The sequence below is a fragment of the Sceloporus occidentalis genome, unplaced genomic scaffold (genome assembly GCF_023333645.1).
Source record: "Sceloporus occidentalis isolate IW3139 unplaced genomic scaffold, rSceOcc1.0.p SCAF_31, whole genome shotgun sequence".
Lineage (NCBI taxonomy): Eukaryota > Metazoa > Chordata > Lepidosauria > Squamata > Phrynosomatidae > Sceloporus > Sceloporus occidentalis.
The window spans coordinates 10,561,086-10,584,001 of NW_028317011.1; the positions used below are offsets into that span (position 1 = coordinate 10,561,086).

Sequence of the window (22,916 nt, forward strand, 5' to 3'; positions counted from 1 at the left end):
CTTGGCTGGCCTTGTAAAATGTGTAGTGAAATCACTAAGATTTCTTAAAGGGCTTCTTACACATTGAATTATGCATTGTACAGGGCCAGTACAGCCCTTCACATTAGAGAAACTTGTCATTGTTAGCCCTTCATTAGTGAAGAGAGAGAGTAAAAAACCCAAACTCTCCTACAAGAATCTTTAAATATGAACAACTGAGGGGCAATTGTCTCCTACCCCTCCCCTACCTTGATAGCCTTCAAGTGAAAGAAGCCCCCTTAAAAATTCACTGAAATGTGAAATGTCTATTTTCTCATACCAATAAAGAAAAAATTTACACGCTAATAAATTGTGCAGTAAAAAAACAAACTTTCCTTCAACTGAAGTTTAATGGAAACATTCAAATAAGATTATCTTCTATAATTAGGGAGCTTTCTTGGACACACAGTACCCACACATCTATATTTGCTCCCAAAAATGTGTTTATGACTATTGCACAGAAAAAATCTGAGTTCTCAGTTGGAGTCCAAGAAGCTACGCATTGTGTTTTAGTGAGAGCATATGGTTTTGCTGCATTTAATTAACCACTGGGTTTTTTTCTTGGAAATGTGGATAATGCATTGGTAAGTGCAATGTTTAGTTTCTTAGAATAGTCAACCGACTTCACAATGTCAAATGAGTCTGCTATGATATATTTGCATTATTTACTGTTTTTTGTTTTGGTTATGTTACAACTCCCAATATTCCAATCCAGGAGTACATATTACATACAAGCTCTACTTGGCGCTGTAATGCATTTCATAATTGGTATTTATGTATAATTCGGGATGTTTATAGATAAAATGCTAATAAGGATGAAAAACATACAACAAATAAATGTTATGTTTCTACTTTTTGTGATCAATGTTTTGGACATATGATAAAACTGTTTTAAGAATGTAAGAATATTTAGAATTACTCTAACTGCTTTGTATCATCTTCCTTAAATATATTATAATATACTTATATTTTTGGTTATAGAGAAGTTTCAAGAAAGTGCCATATAACCTACCATGAAAGGGAAACATCACAAATGTCCCAGCAGATGGGTTAAACCACAGCATTCTTCCGCAATGCTATCAGTGCTTTTACTAATGCTCCTGCCAGCAACTGACAGCTTGAAACAGAATATTCCACGACTTAAGCTCTCCTACAAAGGTAAAAAGTCTTTCACAAATGCACGATACATTTCATGGACCTTGTTGGAATTTATAATGTCTTTATTTACTGTGGTATCAAGAGATCTTGCACTGCAAACATTTTCCCCCATAAGGCGTTCTGTAAAAAGTATTATTTACCTGAATGTCTGCATACCGATTATGATGTGTAATGACATAATGGAGTACTTTGTCTTAACACTGCACGTATTTTTTTTTTTAAAAGTATAAATTAAAGGACATTGCCTTTATACCAAATATGTCATTATTTTGTGGCTGGTACTTGAAGGTACCAGAGCAGATTATTTTACAAAAATTGGCAGCAGCATTGTAGATACATACATGGCTCATTTCATATTTTGTGCTATGACATACTCAAGGAGAACATGGCTTTTTTTTTAAAATTGTATTTTAGGCATAGACTGTTTTGAAGGGATGTAATAGACTTGCCTCCAGTCTGCCTCTGTGGGATTATAATAATTATGATGCGCTTAAAAAAGTAAGCATTTAAATGTATATATTAGATAAAGTGAAGTCTATGAAGTGGATTAGAAAAGAGATGCACCACTTATGTCTGAAGCTGCTTCAGTGAATAGAAAGGTGATTTCATGGCTTCAGCTGGGCATAGTAATGAAAATGAGTTTGCTGAAGTTACAATGAAAAGCAGGCTGCAGAAAACATTGATAAGCAAGTAAGTTGGCAGCAATAGATATATGACATTTCCTAAAACTCCATGTAACATATACATAACGATGGTTGTAACATGTATGCTGGTTGACACAATACGAGAACAAGATTTCTCCCATGAGAGTTTCCATGAGGTGGAGAGGGTGTTCACTCAACTCTATTCATGACATCAACAAAAGATTGTAAGCATCTGTATACTATCCCTTATTTTCAGTCCCTGTATACTTGAAGAACAATGTTAATGTAGCCCTATTGTTTTCATTTTACATTTTTCGAATATACATTTTGCATAAATCTGGCAAAAATATTTGGGATTGCAGCTCCCTCTGAATAATGTGGGTGTATTCCTTGTATACCTTATCCTGCCGTGAAATTTCATCATTATGTCTATATGTGTCCTCGGTAAATCCTTGTGATAACATCTTTGTTATGCTACACAAAGTGACAAACCTGGCCTGGCTTAATAATAGAATGTTATCTGATGATTTAGTGAAGCTATTTCTACTATGGTAGTAGAATATGAAATAATTTACCCAGTAAACACATGACTGCTTAGGCCAATTGTACCCTTACATATCAGTAGAATACCTTTACTCTTCCCCAATAAGACACAAATATGTGGGCAATTAACCACTGCCAGCTGAAGACCATGTCATACACCCATCTTATACACCAAGAGCTTCCAGCCAGTTGCATTGGCCACCACTGGCTCGTCCGCTTCCAGTTTCTTCTGTTGCCAGTTAGTCTTCTTAGCAATCTATTGCAAGCGGGAGGGTAAGAAAGTTCAAGATCTTCTCCCTGTCTGATCCTGGTATTCCTGCTTGATACAAAATTGTAAATATGACCAATGAAGGAGAAGGACACAACATTCCTGTATAATCCAGCAGTCATATCCCCCTTTCCCATTGATCCAGGCTGCCCCATTGATATCTGCCATATTGCTTCATTTAATCCATTTACTTTCAGTTAATTCTTATGTAACGAGTAAAGTAGCTTTATTCCCTCAAGAGTTTTTTTAGGGCATTTTAACAATTATAAACAATGAAAACATAATTTTGTTAAATGAGAAACTGATGCAAATGTTTACATTCACTGTAAGGCTATGTTTGAACGTATCATCAATGTTCATTCTATGAGGACATTACAGGAATAGTTAAAACATTATGAACATATTTTTATTCACCAACAAACACAGTCATATATGTGATAGAATGAGGTAGTTTTGAGGTTTTCTGAAAGTAAGCCAGAATTTTATAGTAAACTGAAAAGAATGTGTAGGTGAATAAACATAAAAAGTTACACCCATAAAACTGTGAATTGATTGTTTAGCATGTGAAGCACTGAGTCATTCAGCAAAAATGTGTGAAAAACAGACACTCAACAAAGTTGAACTATTAAATGTTTGATCTGGAACTGAAGGATATGTCGTTTCCGGACATATGTAATAATCACTGAAAGTTCATTGTTTGAACTTAAAATGTCCAAAAGGAATAGGTTTAACATGCTCATACTGTGGTAACAGGACAACACCCTATGATTGGTGTCATCATCCTTATTTGCAATTATTACAAATGTGTTCTTTTATTACTTTACATATGTTTCGTGGGCTGTATATATTAAGAAAATAAACTAATACATTTTCATTATCTTTGTTTCTCATATTTCTCCACCCCACCTCTTCGTTCACCATAAATCATAGATTTTCCTGATCCGTGATTTCCTTTTCTCATACTTGTGTAGGCTGATGTAACCTTGATTATCTCTTTATCTACATAGCTTTGTGCTGTAAAGGGGTCAGCACAGGATGTATTAATCATATGTTTTCCTCCAATAGCTCTCTTACCAGTGCAGTCAGTGTACAATTTAATATGGAGCGGAGGACAAAATATAACAATGCATACATGCAAACAAATGGGAAAAAACAAGGAGCACAGTGAAATAAAAAAGTAGATTGTGGCACTTTTTTTTTTTTTTTTTAATTACACCATATGCTTTATGTATTGAGTCCACTTTTCATTGTGTTCAAATTTCATTTTATTTTGTTGATCTTCCCAGAATGGCAAAGTTCAATTCATAGATGAAGCATTTTCTCGTGTTCCAATTTCTTGTGTTCCAATTGCAAAAGGTCAATTAGGATTTTACGAGCATGGAATGTTTCCTCAAAGCATGCTTTTACAATACAAGAATCCAAATAAATGATGCAATAGTTTTGTGAGGCACTGCTATATATATTAAAAAAAATCGTAAAGATCTCTGAAATCAACATTTTTGTGTGATTTGTTTGATTTTAATGCACACTAGAACTGATGCATCATTTATTATGACCAAGACTTGTTCAAAATCCTTTTGTAAGACTTAATTTTTTTTAAACTATTTTTATGGGATAAACAAAAATTTTTGTTCAATCTAAAAACATGTTACAGATTTAGTCAAACACTGTACATGCATCTGTGCTTTGTGATATCACTTTGTGATAATCTAGGCATTTAAAGCAGCTGTCCATTACTGGGTTTTATTTCAGTTTTGCAAAGATGATAAAACCATGATATCAAATTCAAGGGAAGTGTGTTTTCCCTCCCTCAGCACCTACTTCTCAAAAAAAGTATTGTTACCAAATGCCAACGCCGGTCAGACATTATTCTGCCTGTGCCCAAGAGTTAAATGCTGCCCCCCCAACAAAACCATGCCCACCAAAACTACATCTACATACATTATGTGTCACCCACACTAACACACCCAGACACCCACACTAACACACATGCATACAGAAATACGCAAATAGAATACTAACACACTCATCCAGAAATTCACACTAACACACACATCAAGACACTCACACTAGCATGCACACACACTAGTATACTCAGAGACACAGACACTCACGCAAACACATTAACGCAACTGGACGCTAACACACTCTAACAACACACAGACACCAATTTTAACATCCAAAGACCTTGTTATTTAATTTTTGAAGGAATCTGTCTTACATAAAAAAGGCTATACCAGTCAAGAATGCAATCTGTCATTGCCACCACAGTGCACATCGCTATTTTTTTCTCTCTATTATTTTTAAATTGTATTTCTCACTAGTTTCAAAAGTGTTCCAGTTGTCACTTTTACATAAATGGAGCCAGGGGTGTTCTAATGTTGCAACAACATGATTCCTATTGCTCATATAAGAGCATATGGTGCATATATTTAAACATACTGACAAAAATAGTTTTCTGCAGATCAAGATTTATAATTTTGCCTCTCCAAAAAAACTTTTTTTGATCTGCTGGGTTTAAAAACTAAAATGCTGAGCCTTACAGATTTTATTTTTTTATATTTCATACATGCTTAACATCGCAGCTATTTCGGTATATTAAATTATGTATCAAAACATTTAATTGCCTTTGTTGTATATCATTCTCATAACAAAGCTAAATATAATTTTCATGCAAGGCAGATTAAAGAAAAATCTTCCTGATGAAATAATTTAATTACAGGAAGAAGCAAAATTAGGGAAATTCCACAAATGCTGGGGGGCTTAATCAGATTGCAAAATAAAGCATTGTCTAATGACTTCTTTGTAGGGTTAAATGTGTGGTAGCGCACAGAAAACGGCAGCTTGAACTCTGAAATGAAGAGATGAAACAATGTGCATATAAAAGCAAATAGACTTTATTCGCATCCTTTATTCACATTGCAAAAGCTATAAAGAAAACTTAACAGGACCAGGCTAAGCGTTTTACAATTTTCGCACCATTGTTGCTTGGTCCTCCCTTTGCAGCTATAACAGCTTTCACTCATCTGGAGAGGCTTTCCGCAAGATGTTGCAGTGTTTTTTGTGGGAATTTTTGCCCATTTATCCATTTGTGAGGTCAGGAACTGATGTTGGACGAGAAGGCCTGGCTCGCAGTCTCTGTTCCAGTTCATCCCAAGTGTGTTCAATGGGGTTGAGGTCAGGGCTCTGTGCGGGCCAGTCAAGTTCTTCCACACCAAACTCATCCTACCATGTCTTTATGGACCTTGCTTTGTGCGCTGGGTCACAGTCATGCTGGAACAGTAAAGGGCCTTCCCCAAACTGTTCCCACAAAGTTGGAAGCACAGCATTTTCCAAAATGTCTTATGTCCCTTTCAGCATACCAAGACATTTTGCACAATGCTTTATGTTCCTCTAATGCATGAACAATGTAGTGGGATGACAAGTGAATAACTTCATGAGGACTCAACTTAAGGTAGGACTGGCATCATCTGGAGAAACCTAACCTGATGGCCCATATAAGAGATTCTACTTGAAACCATTAAAATGGCCAGCATAGAATAGAGGTTCCATAAAAGTTGCTCAAAAAAACACAAGTAAATGCTACATTTGTTGATGTAGACAAGTAAAATAAACCAAAAAAGCTTTTGGTAGTGTCACAGAATGAGAAACATTTTTATAAACGCTAACTATAACTAAATAAATATTAAACTATTATGTCTAAGCTGATGTTTAAGCACTGTTAACCAGTTCAACACATCTGGATAAGACAAACTGTGTGAAAAGTTGCTATGTTACTCCTTAAATTAAAATAGTTGATTAGCTTAATGCTTCACACTACTAAGAAATGTATACTGTTTGATACATCTATAATAGAATGCTATTAGAGATGTCCCGTTGGGTCCCATCAACAGCCACAAGGGATGTGATAATACTTTGATGCAGGATAAGGTCTATGTAGCAATTCCCAATAACAGTGTAAGCATTACCTAACTGTGTGTGTGGAGAACACCCAGATATGGCATAGTGTTCTGAAGCCCAGGAACCAGGTACCTCACAGATTGTGAAGAAGCAGTTATGTACCAGCTGCTGCACAGTCCTCCAACTACATGATACTGTGGCAGGCACAACTGGTCTTGGAGTGGGACAGTTAGAGATGCTTGCCAGGGGTCAAATATTATTAAAGTCCCGCTACTACAGGATATCTACAGTTCTTAGCCTTAGGTACCGTGTCACAGATTTCACTAGAAACAGGTTTAATTGTTTAATAGAGAACTGCTAGATACCAATATAATGTGCTGCATAGTTTATTCCCAAATGGAAAAAGTATAAAAGAGTTGAAACTACGAATTACCCAGGGCCAACCACATCAAATTTCTATCGCATACAGATCTTAAGAGAATGACCCCTGAGGCTGCAACCAGAGTAGGTTAAAATTGTTACCTTATGGAAAGAAGCTAAGGGAAAACCGTCCTTCAAAATTGTCCAGCTGACTTCCACATTGTTCTAAATAACAATCAGATTGGTTATGTAACATGTATATCTAGTGAAACATTAAAGGTAATTATTTTCCTTATAAGCTGTGTTAACTTAATTGGAATTAGGTTGCGATTTTATGTTGTCTCTACTCAGTTCGACTACTGATCTTATTGATGATTGTTTCAGGAGGCAGAGAGTATTTTTTTGTGTTTCAGCTGTGAAAGCATAGCAAGGAACCATCAAATTGCTAGGTATCATTATTTTTAACCAACTTGTTTATTAGATGGTAGGGAGCACAGGAAAATAAAATTATAGAATATTTCCTCAAATTATATTTACATAACCAGCAAGGCCATTAGGAAGTGTTTAGGGATCCCTTAGGAGTAACTATAATTAGTTGGTTTACATTCCAAGTTTTGGAACGCATTCTGTGGTACTTATTATCTAACTTGTGTTACTGTAAGGTTGTGGTAATTTCCGTGGTAGTACAAGGGAACTGGACAGGGAGCAGAGAAAAGTGGATGGGGAGTAGGCCAAATGCAGTTAGGAAATGCTGCTCCCCGAAAAAGAAATAAAATGACCCAAAGACCCAGGGAAGCAGAGCATTACCTGGGGACACCTGGTCAAATCCAACGAGATCTCAGATATGCTTATTATTTAACATACACCATATCATTTCATCTAAATTGAGTACATTTATTCGGTTTAGCTCTGTAAGGAAAGCATTTGGGATAATTAACTGATATTGAATATGAAATCATTTAAAAATAAAGTCATGAGTGTCTCTACTTTTTATGACAAGTAATCTTATTAGCCAGTTTAATTCTGACTTTGATCATTGTATAAAATGTTTAATATATACTTAAAAGTGCAAATGAAATAATTCATATGCATTGCTCGGCATGACTTTTTGACTTATTGATTTGATGGTACTAACAAAGTACAGCTTGATGTCTAAAACCCCAATAGGAACGTGCTGTCCGTAACCTAATAAATACCTCATGGTCAGAAAAATTACTTGGAAAGATCTGTAATTTTAACTTTACAAACGTTAAACAACACATTCAATTTGAATCAGATATCTGGGATAATGGAGAAATTGGACTAATCTGAAATTATGCAGGGTAGATAAAGTTTTCCAGCACTTGAATACAGACATTAGGCTCAGGAACACATTGCAAGCTTTTTTAGGAACTACTGACATAAGTGATGATGTTATTTTCTGTTCTTTACATAGGATCTATCATTAACCCCAGCCGCCCCTTTGCTCTGTAGAGTGTTTATTTCTCCCATAGTATTTAATCATATCTGCGGTTGCCTCTTATCTACTAAACCCTCAAGTAAACATTTTTTCTTGTATTTTCCACTTATAGAGAGAGATCACGCATTCATGTAATTAATGGTCTTTACTGATATACAAATAAGTAACTTCATTTGATACCAGTTCAAATTTACCTTAGACAGGTTCAAACACACATGTAATAATGCTAGCATTCTTAGTGTGTGTGTGTATCTATCTATCTATCTATCTATCTATCTATCTATCTATAGATAGATAGATAGATAGATAGATAGATAGATAGATAGATAGATATACACACACACACACACAATAACATTTATTTTTAAATATTTTTATTTTCCATTGCAAGTATAGATACATGGGGAATTTAATCAGAAATAATTTTGGGAGAGACCCATATAATCTAGATTATAGCTGCACTGGTTTCATTTACTTTTGGGTTTGTAAAAGTGGGAGTGTTGAGGTTTGTCTGTGACGCTACTGAACAGCTGCCAGAAGTCCATATGGGAAGTCCCAAAAGGACAACGCTGAGATCTCAACTTCATATAAATAGCTTATTACAGGACACAGGAGCACTAAGAATGGGAGAATGGAATGCTTGACTTAATCCTGCCTTCCACAAGAACTAAGAAAATACACAGTTAAAAAGGAAAATTATATTTAATCCAGTAAATGTGACACAGCTTCACAGCTGTACCACCCGCAGGTTTCAATTGTTTCACTATAGTAACCATTTGAGTATCTGATGTTTGCACATCACGTTGGATAACAAATATTTGTTAAATATTAAAATGAAAGACTACGGAGGAAACTATTTGACTTAATTCTCTTTGCCATAGAATCAGCTCAATGCAATTTTAGACCACCCAAAATATCAAATTCACAGATTAAGAAAGTTTATTGGACCAAAATGAAATACAAACAGTTTTCTACGAATGCTAAACTACATTTTTTATATACAACTCTGTATTCTTTTTTTTTTTTTTTTTTTACAACTCTGTATTCTATGCTCAAGGAGAGAAACATTTTACAAACATTTTACATATAGAATAATATATATAAGTATAAAATAACAATTACTCTAGGTTCATATTCGTGTAATATTATATATATATTCTGTGCTATTTCATTATGATATTTGGTAACATTTTCAGTGCAAGTCCAGTTCTCAGGCCCACTTAACTCTAGAAATGGACCAGTAACCTAGCATATTGTGTCATTGTTTTGTTAAAAATGTTTTAATAAAAGTGGTCAGTAGTATGACTTGATATACAGCCAACCATTACTGCTCAAGCTTAGGTTTTTCTACGTATGTGAATGTTTTGCTATCAAACTAAAATTTATTTCATTGATTTAGTTGTGGCTTATTCAAGAAATTTTCTCATGCAAGTTATTTATTTATGACTTGTCAGAGAGCTTGCATAAGTTTCCATTGGTTTAAAAGTATTTATTGAATTTTGACATGCTACATTACGTGATGTTATAAGTACATTTGGAAAACAGTATATTTTAATTGCTTTGCATTTGGTGCATAGAGTATAAGTATTTTATTTATCTGATACATACAACTCGAGTTGATTGTATTTTTCTTTTTGTTGCTGAATGTAACACTTTTGTGACTAAATACTGTACAATATAATTCTTATATGTCATATTTAACACAAATGTGACAAAAAAGAAGGCACTGTTAAATAAATTTCATATGAACAAAAATTATTTATAAGGTCTTTATTTAAAAAGGTATATTCTAGCTACAGTTTTTGGTTTAGAAATATTCATTGGTAACACACCATTAGAGATTGTAATGATTGCAGTGCACCGCAACTATCAAACAACATAAAAAAACACACACAAGTTTATGTGTGTATTGTATTTGTATACTTTCTACAAACATTGTTGTTAGAATGATTTTTAAAGATGCAAAACAAAACATAAAAAAATTGCATATTCTATCATGGTTCAATGACGCTTAGGCACATTTAACAATTTATATTAAATGAAATTTTCATTGTTTATAAATCCATGGCTGCTTTAAGATTTTGTGATATGCTGTGCTAGTTGAACTACAGTCTTCATGCTGGCTTAACATATTTGCAAAAGAAACAAGTGACTCATAAGTAAACATTTTTCATTCTAAAGAGTGTCTTCATTTTCCCACAGATCTACTCCTGTCTAACAGCTGTATTCCATTGGTGGATTCTGCCACCGAAGGTCTGGAGTCACAAACTTTGCTGCTTGATGAAGAGAGGGGAAGGCTGCTAGTTGGAGCTAAAGATCACATCTATCTACTCAATCTGGTTGATTTAAACAAAAATATAAGGAAGGTCAGTTAGTTTTAAACCATTGGTCTTTATGATAAATGACTTGTAAGCATTGGTTGCAGCATGTTATGACTTCACATTTAACACTTTCCTGGTTACTTGTCTATGTAACATTAGCTATGAATTGCTTATCACTTAAAAAATAAAAGTTTAAGTAAATATATTTTTAATGATTTTCCCAACTATCATATTGTGGGAATATTTTTATTTATAGGATGTGACTTAATTTAACCCCTTCAATCCCAGGGGTTTTTGGTACCTCAAGGCCCAGAGCAATTTTGCCATTTTTGCAGTATGTCGGTTTAGCAATTATTCTCCTTTCCTGTGAATAGTGTACCCATGTAAACTATATATTGTTTTTTCAAGGAGAGATAGAGCTTTCTTTTGATACCATAGTTGGATGATTAGCTGAAAATTTAGAATGATAAATTTAGTAAAAACTAGAGAAGATTAGAAAACAAAACACATTTTTTTTACATTTTCCCTCTGAATCCTCCCAAAATTAGGTAAAGTGATGGAAAATCCCCTCCAAGTTTATCAATTCAGGTGTCCTGATTTCAGAAATACCTAATTTATATAGATTTTCCAGACTTTCCCAGCACCAGGGAGCATACTATAAGGTGTACAATTTTGTATAATTTTTATGTCTATGGCTTAACGGGTTTGGGGGTTGTGAACGGGGGCAGGAGGGTTATACTGGCTAGATGTTATGCTAGGGCAATGGGAAGTAAGGTTTTTTAATAATTTTTTTATTATCTTTTTTATATATTTTTTAATTTTTATTTTAATTTTTTTACATTTTTTTGTATTTTTTATATATTTTTTTATACAGAAATGGTTAGAGGTCCTCCTAGGGACCTCCTGAACATGCCAGTGATGTCACAATGACATCACAGCTCACATTATAAATTTTTTTAGTATTATTTATATTATTATTTTAATTATTTATTTAATATTATTTTTTTAATGAATTAACTTTTTTTCAGCTTTTCTGTTCCAGGACAGGAGGGGGAGTGAGAGACATGGTTTCTCACTCCCCTCCCTGCGATCCCCCTGCACCGATCACACTGAGATTGCAGCATCTCTGTGCCTCATCGGAGGGCAGGATATCCCCGCAGGGACGCAACCCGGAAGGGAATGCCCGATCCGCGCGTTTGAATGCCCGATCGCGCGATCCGGCAGTTAGCAATGTAACGGCTTACCGGCTTTCATGCCGGAAGCTGTTACAGGAGATCGAACAGCAGAAAGCCGGCAATGCCGGCTTCTGGTGTCAGTGGGGAGTCCAGGCTGTCAAACGACAGCCTGATCTCCCGTGCAGCGGCAGGGATGTGTCCCTGACGCTGCATGAAGGGCTGGACGTACCGTGACATCCATAGGGGTTTCTTGATAGGCATTTTTTGGACGTCCTGGTACATCTATAGGGGAATGAAGGGGTTAAAAAGCAAAGAAGCAATTCATTTGCCAGCTACTTAGATACATTTGGAATGCAAGGCATTTTTCTCCAAGGCAAGTTAATAAGTCATATGTTTTTAGAAAATACACAACATTTTCTTATGTAATATGTATGAATCAGGGCTTACTTAATTGTACTTTGTTCTAACGAAGTGCTCCAAGTATATTTCCCAGATCTATCACATTCATATAAAATATCCTCAGTGGCTGTTAATTCTAAACTAAACATTTTACACAGATTTGTTTTGTGTACCAATGCCTAATGACTGATATATATTCAGGGTTACTTTAGGATTTAGGGTGCCCGGTGCAAGAAGAACTTACAAAACTCTTTGGTCCTTAGGAAGGGATAGGCAGGGCTCCCACTCTTCCTTACGTCTGCGGTATTTGTAGATCTGAGAGGAGCTAAGTGCTTGGATTTTATATCATATCCCAGCTTTCTTCTTTACTCTTTTTCTAAGCATGGGGTCATGGGCAACATTACTTGGTGCACACAAGAAAATGAGAACTTTGCAAGTACTATCGACACATATGTACAAAATGAATTATATGGTCATGTATGGAGTGCCACTTATTTACGTGATGGTACAGAAGGAGAAGACAATCCTGTCTTCCAAGCTTCTATTGTATACAAAATATATAATGTTCTTGACTGTGAAAGTGGATAATTCTTATAAAACCATATGATGCACATTGCATTTAGGAAGCTTCTGCTACAAATATACATTGTAAATGTGCATTACATTCTTACACGCTAGGGTAATTTGTTTTATAAGTATGTCAGTTTTAGCAGTGGCTATAAACCATGTCAGAGCTGTTTGACTACATCATGCTGATCACAAAATCTTGTAAATGTCAGTGAGTCAGAAATAATTCCTCTCGTTTATACAATAGGCAGAGCACCAAACACTGCTTTACTGCATTTGTCAGTGGGAAACACTCAAAAGTTTATTCTACATAGTAAGTCTGGCATTACATCTTCATAAAGCTATGTTAAGTTGTTCTGCTCTAACAATAGTTATAGAACACATATTCCCTAGCATTTCTCTATGACCAGACTAGTCCAGCATCTACTAATAGCACCTCTAGGTAATATAGATTTAGGAGACCTTCAATGATCCATTGTTGACATTTTGCTGTCTAGAGACTTAGTTACCTTTTAAAGTGCACAGTCTTTTTTCCTATTAGTATCAATGGGTATGGTACCAGATGTCTTATTATATAGCTGTCTCTTCATCTACCACAAAGGAAAATATGATGGTGGACTTCTTCTGTTGCATATTATGGCAACTCAAAGAACCAACTCACTCACCAGGGCACTCTCAAAATGCTCAGAGGATGTTTCCAGCTTTTGTTATGGCTGTCGAACTCCATTCATAAGAGGGTTTATTCACTAAGGCATCCATTGATTAAAGGTAAAGAAACAATCATATAAAGATCTATTGTTTAATTACTGAAAGCTAAGCAGGTCTCTTGTCCATTGACACGTGTGAAAATGATCATCCAAAGTTACTATCTGCATATCATTTTGAAAGTATTTTCTTTGATTCAGCCTTAGCTATATTAATAGTCTGATGAGACCTGATGTTTTATTGTCTTTTAAGTTCATTGGACTGAAGAGTTACTTTTATATTCTAATAGATGAACCTTATTTTTTTAAAAGGGATACACACTAGTATCTTCTTACAATTTTGTTAGGTAAGAGTCTGGATTACATCACTTTCTCCAAATTTAACATGGTTTGTCATGACATATTTACATGTATAAACACATCAAGATGACTTAAAAGATACTCATGCCAAAAGGTAACAGACCGTGGCAGAATGAACCCATTTCTGTCACAGTATCTAGTCTATAGTGTTTATGTTGGCCTAGTGCCATCATTCCTCAAATCACTTTTTTTTACACATGTAGAAGTGACGTCAATGTTATATTTTCAAAGATGGTAAATCAGAAGCCATTTGCAACTTGACGCACATGAAAAAAACAGAAAATCTTTCAAATGTGACTTTGCTGTGTCTGTTATGATTAAGTATGTGAAAAGGAACTTTCTTCTTTATAACAAACTAATACATAGCAACATAGTAATTCTAAAATGACAAAATATATATATATATATATATATATATATCTAAACCTTGTTTTGCCCTATAGCAAAACTAATATTATAATACTTAAATCTAATTGCTAAAACTATTGCTGGCTAAAACTAATGCTGGCCCTCTGGGAAAACTCCTTATGGTCCTATTCCTTCCCACATTTCAATGAACAATCAGGGAATTTGTTATTCTGAGACAATGCAAGTGTCTGGATATAACATTGTTATCGATGCCTACAGATTTTCAGTAATATTAATTATAATAAGGACTATAAAATCATGTTTTTGATACAGTATTCAATTATTGAATACAGTGCATGAGTGCATGTAGTACACATATAATCTTTATTACTTATAAAAATGAAATTCCACTTATACCTGAATATTTGCAGTAAACAGGTTTTTTACATACTGTAAATTAACGTTAAATGGCCATCTCTGTACCTATCTCTGGGTCTAAATCTGGTATAAGTCCTGTAATTATGTATCCTTCACAAGTAGAGAACCGAGGAGGGTGATAACCAAGTTATTTAATTCTAACAACTCGCACAAAATGGCCATGTAAACATGGAATATCAGCATTAAGTACAATTTAATTTCCATAACTTCACTTTTTAGATAAGTTTGCAATGGATTTTAATCATGGGTCGGGGCAACATGGGGAAGAGAGGGATGGCAAATTGTAGGGGGAATGCCATGCAAGTTGAAATGATACTGGAGTGCATATGTTGTCTAGAGTATCCCTTTAGAATACATTTAAATAATTTATTATAACGCAAAAAAAATAAGTCCTAGTACTGTTGAATAGCCCACCCTTTCTCACATATAATTTTTTAATTGTAAAATTATACCTTATTCATATATAACACATTGCTATATAAACAAATACATTTGTCAAAGTTGATATGTTGTTAAATGATAAACCTTCAGGGGAAATAATAAAATTCTAGATCTGGTAAGCTTTATCTTATTATCATACTTGAAATTGTAGTTAATAAACTGGAACACCCCCTTTAAGTACCACACATATTTTGGCTGAATGCACATTTAATATTTTGAGGATAAACCTGACTGAAATACAAACCATCCATAATTAAATAATATATATGGAAACCTGTCAATAAACCAGCCATTTTGTCATTTGATTATCCATATAGGTATATGATCAACCAGATATATAATATGATCAGATATACACTACTGATGAGTGAGCGCAATTTAATTACATTTGTAGCTCAAGTAATTTGATCTAGAGGAGTTAATGTTGGAGCTCAAACAGACAACAATAGGAATGGTGTTTCCACAAAAAAAATCAGAGCCTGATGTTATACTAACAAAATGTATCCAGTCGGTATAGTTGGCAAAGCTTGGTAACCTAAGATTTATACCAGAAGTGGACTGGTGCCATGTAGGGCCCATGGCAAAGATATGTAGTGGGTCCTTACTGTAGCAGCCACCACTAGATCCCACCAACACAAACAACAGCAGGCCAATATCTTCTATGGACAAAAGTAAAGGGACACCTGACCATTATGCCAACATTGACTGTTGACTTCTAAGTATATAGATATTAATATGAAGTTGGTCCCCCCTTTTCAGCTATCACAGCCTCCATTCTTCTGGGAAGGCTTTCCATAAGATTTTGGACTGCTTCTGTGGGAATTTTTGCCCATTCATCCAGGCCCACAATCTTTGTTGCAGTTCATCCCAAAGGTGTTCGATGGGGTTTAGGGCATGGGTTTTTTTGCTACATGGAAACATTTTAACACCTGGCATGTTAATTTATGCCATGTTAATTCCAGCATATATTTCAACTTTGACTTGCAGCTGATGTTGTTAAGACAATTTCAAAGGCTATATGTGCAGTGTATATATTGTCTTTGTTTTATCACAAATATCCTTTTACTTGCTGTGTTTGCTACCCGTTGGCTGGTATGCCCTCTGACTAATATATTACACTACAAATTTGATTTGTTTGGTAAAGGTGAAAGTGTGTTTAAAGGATAAATATTTAATGTTTTATTCTGAGGTTCACATTGCATATAAACACCGTCATTTGTAGAAAAAAAAAAGAACACACTCAATGATTTTGTTTAAAATGGAAATGTTTATTTTAGTGTCAACCGTCCATTGATCTTAGAGTAAATATTCCAACTCTGTGGTTGTAAAGCGCATATATGACGTAATTTACAAGTTGCTTAATAAACAGACACAACTATTTACTGTGTACCAGACAAAGCTTTTATTCATAGTGTAATCGATGATGTTCTATACAAATAAAACCATCTAATTTGTTAGTGATGCTTCAGAAATTGTCATAACAATACCAGCGCTCCCAAAAAATATCATTATTAATTTTCTGCATCTTATAAAGTATATTCATATTTCTACTAACAGAATAGCACAATATCCTAAGTAGATGCTACTAATTAAAAATATAGCATTTGTATACAAATGGTATACATTGTATATACATTTCTTCTTATTAAAATCCTTTCTTAATTAAATTATTTGCCAGCATAGGAACACATTTCGCTACCCCTTTTATTTATTTATTGCTGGTATTCATCATTTTGCAGGGCTTTACAATATTGTTTTTACTTGCATATTCTGATCCAATAAATGAAGAAAATGTTTGTTTTCCAGAATAGTTTAATAAAAGGGCACTTCACATATCTGAAGAGTCCATCTCGTAAAGATGTTTTTCTATATTGGTGGGCTGCTGGAGAAGGGTAACCTTTCTCTGAATTATCTTCATAATGACAGAAACCTTACATGAGAAAATGACTGAACTGTTTTGACCCAATGTCTTCTTTCACTTAAGCGTCCTTAAGCAATCCATATTACTATTTTATTGCTCCACAACAAGAAAAATAAAGCCTTTATTGGTCGAAAAACAGATAGATGGATTACTTTTTAATAATGGTGTCCTTGCATTGATAAGTTAACATTGGCATAACTAGATCAGGAAACAGATGTTCTTCATTATGAGCACACCAAAAAAATCACTAATGATGTTTAGCTTAGGGAATGCAAGTAACGTCAGCAAATTTAATTTAAATAACAATGGCACGTCATATAGAGACATTGTACAAGGCTTTACGTTAATTTAATAATCTACAATTACTGATATTTTTTTAAAAAATTTGCATGGCATAATTATCTTCATGGAAGCTTAGGCTAAACTAACTTCTGTAAATTTAAATAAAAATCCCCAAATTAGGATAAAACTATATCGCAACTCAAGGGAGCATTGTGGTTGCGGAATTTTAAGTAGGTCTCATTCAGATCTGATGAAGTGAGGGACCCCCTGAGAGGGGATGTATTAACTTTGACCAGTATATTAATTCTACACTAAGACTGTGTTTATGATCCTAATGTATAGCTAGAATCTCACAGCATTTTATGTCAGTGGATTTTATGTTTGGGATATGTTTTCTCTTTGTTAAAATGCTCCTTACCTTTTAACTACTTACAGATCTGTACTGCACATGCATTGCTGACTGGGCACGCATGATACAATGTAGTTTCGAGAGTAGCGATACTTATGCTGGTGTCACACAGATTTATTACACTTTTAAACATATGTGCATTGCATTGCTTAATTTGTATGTAAAGAAATCAGTTATTCCCATCAGTAGGAATTAATTAGTTTGATTACATATTTTCCTCTGAAGCCATCAAACCCCCATGCCACCTGCTAGCAATGCAGAAAACTATCTTAAACTGGTGTTAATTAAGAAGCAAAATGCAGTCCCATGTTGAGTTACCAAGATATATAAAGGAACGGTATGTATTTAGTTACATTCTTTATATCTTAGCAAGCCAATGGCATTCATTATAATTTTGCTTCAACAATAATAACAATTATAAATCTTTTTCAGATTTACTGGCCTGCCGCTAAAGAAAGAGTAGAATTTTGCAAACTTGCTGGGAAAGATGTCAATGTAAGTAGGAAAGGTTTTTTTTATTGCTGTTGCATTATAACTATTTGTATTAATGAATGGCTGGCTGTCTGCCTATCTATCTATCATCTATCTGTCTATCTATCTATCTATCTATCTATCTATCTATCTATCTATCTATCTATCTATCTATCTACCTATCTTATAAATACAAATTATAATTTGCAATTGGGAAACTAAAATAATCATCTAGAATGTCTCTATTTTAGCTTGTTTTGTATGTACCTAGGGTAAGCAGGTGGTCTATAAAAAATAGTTCTTGCAATTCCATACAAGTAATCCTGGGATTATGTTCCTGAGTAAAGCCAAAGTACACATGATATTATATTTTCTTGCTTGATTAGTACCCATTGTACAGTGCTACAGAATGTGATGGTGCTATATAAAACAATGTATAATAATAATAATAATACACCATTCTTAAATGAGACCTGTCACTTTTAACATAGCTAATTATTTTAACTGCCTAACAGTGTAACTTTTTAATAATTTGAATGATTTAAGTTATATATGGTTTAAGTAAGGGGCTATTTTACCCTAAATGGTGGGGAAAATTAGGAACGCTATAGAAATAAATAAACATACAAAGGTAACATTGTTGCTTCAATGGCTATATAAATGTAACATGGTTCAGAATACATATACATTTCTTATTGTATTCTGTAAAAAAAGAATCCTGAATTGATAGTTCAACATTAAGCATCCAACACCAAATGAGTCAATGTTGAATGCACTAGACTGAAGGGTCAAATGATCACTTGGATACCTAAAGCATGGAATATGATTGCAACCTAAAGTACATTTTTAATACCAAAATCTAAGGACTGAATATTTTAAAGGTACAGACATTCTGATTCATTATTATACTATTCCAACTTCTGTTTTTCTCATTTTAGACAGAATGTGCAAATTTCATCAAAGTACTTCATCACTATAACAGGACACATGCTTATACTTGTGGTACTGGAGCGTTTCACCCTCTGTGTGGATTTGTTGAGCTTGGAAGTCCTAAAGAGGTAATATTATCTGCAACATGAAACGGCATAACATCATCAATCATGCGGTTCATTATATTTTGGTTTTTTAAAAAAAATGCTTTGGCATATGATGAATCAACATGTCAAGTGTATTAGAAAAAAAACTTAGAAATACATTTGTTCACACTTTTCACATATAGATGTTTCACACTTTATGGGCCATCAGCACCTTTAACCAAGTGTGAGGCAGGAAAGAAGATTAATATGGTGTTATTTAAGAAGGGCTTCTATTTTAATTATGTCTTCTGTGAAAGAGTAAGCAGGGTGAGGTCAGGGGAATGTTGATTTTGTTCTAAGCACACAAGCCATTGCATGTGAAATGTTTTGTTGAAAATATCAATCTGCAAAACTATAAAGACAATCAAATTTGGTATTTTATATATTTTTATTAATGATCCATAGGTTAATATAAGCGGTTAATATGTGTAGTATTGGTCACATGTCATTGAATAAAATGACTATTGTAGTCCTACAATCTATATTAATTGATTTTAAGTCCATCTTTCAGATCGAAAAAATATTTTTACATTTTAACATGAAAATCTATACACAGGAAATAATCTTCAAGCTAGACACGCAATACCTGGAGTCTGGAAGGCTGAAATGTCCCTTTGATCCTGAACCACCATTCGCTTCAATAATGACAGGTAAAAAAAACTGACACACCAGAGAACATGAAACACCTTATTTAGTTTAGAGAACCAAAAAACAACAGATCCATTCACAGCATGAAGTTTTCAATAAGGACTAGATAAAGAATGTGCCTCTTACATGAAGATATGAAAGCAATGATTGATGATGGTTTCTTGGACACAGAGGAATTTACTTTGTATTTATAATTCATTTCATAATTTATATTTCTTGTTAAAGTTTCATTGTATGTAACATCAAAATATGTTTTGTAATTAATGATCAAGTGTTACACAATGCCTATATGATTTTAATTGATCTACAGTTTATTTTAAACAATAGTAGCTTATTGTGTATGCAGCTAATGGCACTTTGAAGAGGTTTCTTTATTCCTTCTGGGTTGAAAGTTCTTCGGAGCTGTTGAAATTTACTTCTAGCTTGGAACAAATTATGTTATACTCTTATACTTGGATGGATGCAGATTTTAACCGTAGGGCAAATTCAGCACAACTTCCAAAATCAGACTTGAGCTACATCACTTACCCGTACAAACATAATTTAATTGACTTTTTTCAATAACTATATAATTGTTTTAGAGACATTTGGTGTGAATAAGTATTACTTCCCAAACCCAATCTTATGAACATCAACATGAGTTAATCTCTTAAACATATCTTCACCATCTATAAAAAACACACTTTTACAGCATAGACACAAAGCATTATATATCACATAAAATATAACAAAAAAAAGCAGAAGGATAAGTCAGATGTTTAAGACACACTTAAGACTTCCAAGAAATCACATTTAAAAAAACCCTCTGTATTTTAAAATCAGGTTAAAATTGATATTCCCTGGCTCTTTTTATGGAAGTCTTCAATAAAAGTAATATTTCATTTTATGAGGACATTTTAGTTGGTGCAGAATATCTCATACTGCAGGCCAATGAATGCTATTTGATTCCAACAAAAATTTGACTATAAAGTAAGGATTTGTGGTATCTTACACAGCAATTATCTTAATTAAATAAGACTTGCCATATGTTTATCTAGTACATTTTCTGCAGCTTCTGCAAAAAATACAGAAAGAGGATATAACCTACATGAAAAACTTAAAAAAGGGCAAATAGCTATTTTGGATATAGGAAAGAATGAGAGGAGTTTCAGAAAAGGGGATCTTGTCATTGCATCACAAGTATCTCCATGGTTTGGAGAAATACAATACCATGTAGAGATGGTACATATGCTCATATTCCATAATTATTGTACTCCTACACTTGGTGAAATGCAGTTGAGCAATTGGTATTTGTAGTTCTTCAACGGGTAATACCTAACAAAGGTCTATTGATGGTGTTACACAACTCTTTTTAGTTCCCTGGCAGGATTTAAGATCCATGTATGCCTAGTATTGTCTTCAATACCAAGTCATCGAACATAAAGGTAGAGCAACGTGCATAGATTTATCAACATTTATTTGTTCAACAGTTCTGCCTCTATGTTATATACAATTACATTTTCCTTTAAGGGTTTGGAATTTATGATTTGAATCGAATCATTGGCATATCTAACTTTTGTTTTTACTTAACATTTTTTAAAGTAATTTTCTGTACATAAACTGTTTAATAATATGAATACATATGTTAACAATTTTTGTTTGTTTGAAGCTCTAATCCATTCCAAATATGGATTTCTGTTTGAATATACTCAATATGTAGATCTCATTCAATATTATTAGCAAACCCTGAAACACGTAAAATAGGTTTTGTACCATAATGTCACATGTATATACAAACATAGGAGTAATATGCCAAAATAGAGCTATTTCCCTAGATATTTGGCTCTGTCATATATAGAGCGACAATGGGCATGCCTTTTCTTATAAAATAATGTTCTTTACTACATACATTTCCTAAATAATCAATTGTAGGTGGGATTAATGAGTTCAGGAAAGGTCTCCTTAATAAGTTGGTAACATAAAAAGTTTCAATATTGTGCATATTGGCAGATCAGAACTTGGGAAGGCTGGCCAACAAGACTTTGTTGCCAATACTTGACCCAACAATATAGTAACACTTAGTAAATAAAGATATTGTGTATTGTCACTTGCTACATCAAGTATACTTCAGTACTCTAAAACATATGTTACATGGCATTAATTATATAAATGTTCAATGTCACTCATGCATAGGATACAGATAAAGGACTTGTTAGGAAAACACATCTTGGTTCAATTTAAGAAGGTTATGAATTACTTGAATGTGTAGATGATTGGTAATCACAATAAAATTATCTGCCTTTTCCTTAACAAAGAGCACCTGCTATAGGTACTATTTCTTCCATAAGAAGGCTTGTTGTATATGCCCCATAAGCTGACTTGTGTGGTCTCGCATCTGGTGACATTCAAGATCTATTTGACCCTTCTACTAAAAGAATGGTGAAAGCCTCTTTTGTCACCAGTGTTTGTATGTTTCAGTTCTTTGGTAACCAGCAAATATACTACCTAATGATATACAGCAATTAGAAGAAAGTTAAACAGAATGCAGTTCTAATTTTAGGAAAGTTTTTGCAATGTCTGAATTTATGAAACATTCAGCAGTTGTTCATATGGTAACTGAAATTAGTGCTTCATCTATAAATTATTGTTACTATACTTATTGAACATGTGGATAGAGTTAAACAAAACACTGAAAAAATGTCACTATCAATTTCCCATGTATGCTGTTGAGACATTGGGTGTCTCATGCTTGGCTAGTGCAGTTTGGTGTGGGATATCCCTTGACCTTTCTGTGCAGGCAAATACAGAGTGTGAAAACATATACTCCCTGTTATGACAGGTTTAATTATATTGAACATCACAAAGTATCTACTGAACACACATCAAGGTTCAGTGAGTGACACTGTGACATTTCTTAAATGCCAAACCTATCCTTCAAGGAGTTTTGCCTAGGTTGTACAATGCAAGGGCAAGGGTGCGGTCGGAAACCTACCTTGTGAATTATTGGGTACCATTTCGATATTATAA

General features: G+C 34.0%; 1 protein-coding gene across 1 annotated transcript in view; it reads left to right on the forward strand.

Moving 5' to 3' along the window:
* The first annotated feature begins 1,091 nt into the window (after positions 1 to 1,091).
* The window catches only part of LOC149298831 (semaphorin-3D-like), a 52,256-nt gene continuing 30,431 nt past the window's right edge, over positions 1,092 to 22,916 (forward strand). Inside the window, exons 1-5 of the mRNA XM_089487115.1 lie at positions 1,092 to 1,176; positions 10,553 to 10,716; positions 18,148 to 18,210; positions 19,125 to 19,244; positions 19,819 to 19,912. Coding sequence (XP_089343241.1) covers positions 1,092 to 1,176; positions 10,553 to 10,716; positions 18,148 to 18,210; positions 19,125 to 19,244; positions 19,819 to 19,912 — 526 coding nt within the window. The remainder of the gene's footprint in view (positions 1,177 to 10,552; positions 10,717 to 18,147; positions 18,211 to 19,124; positions 19,245 to 19,818; positions 19,913 to 22,916) is intronic.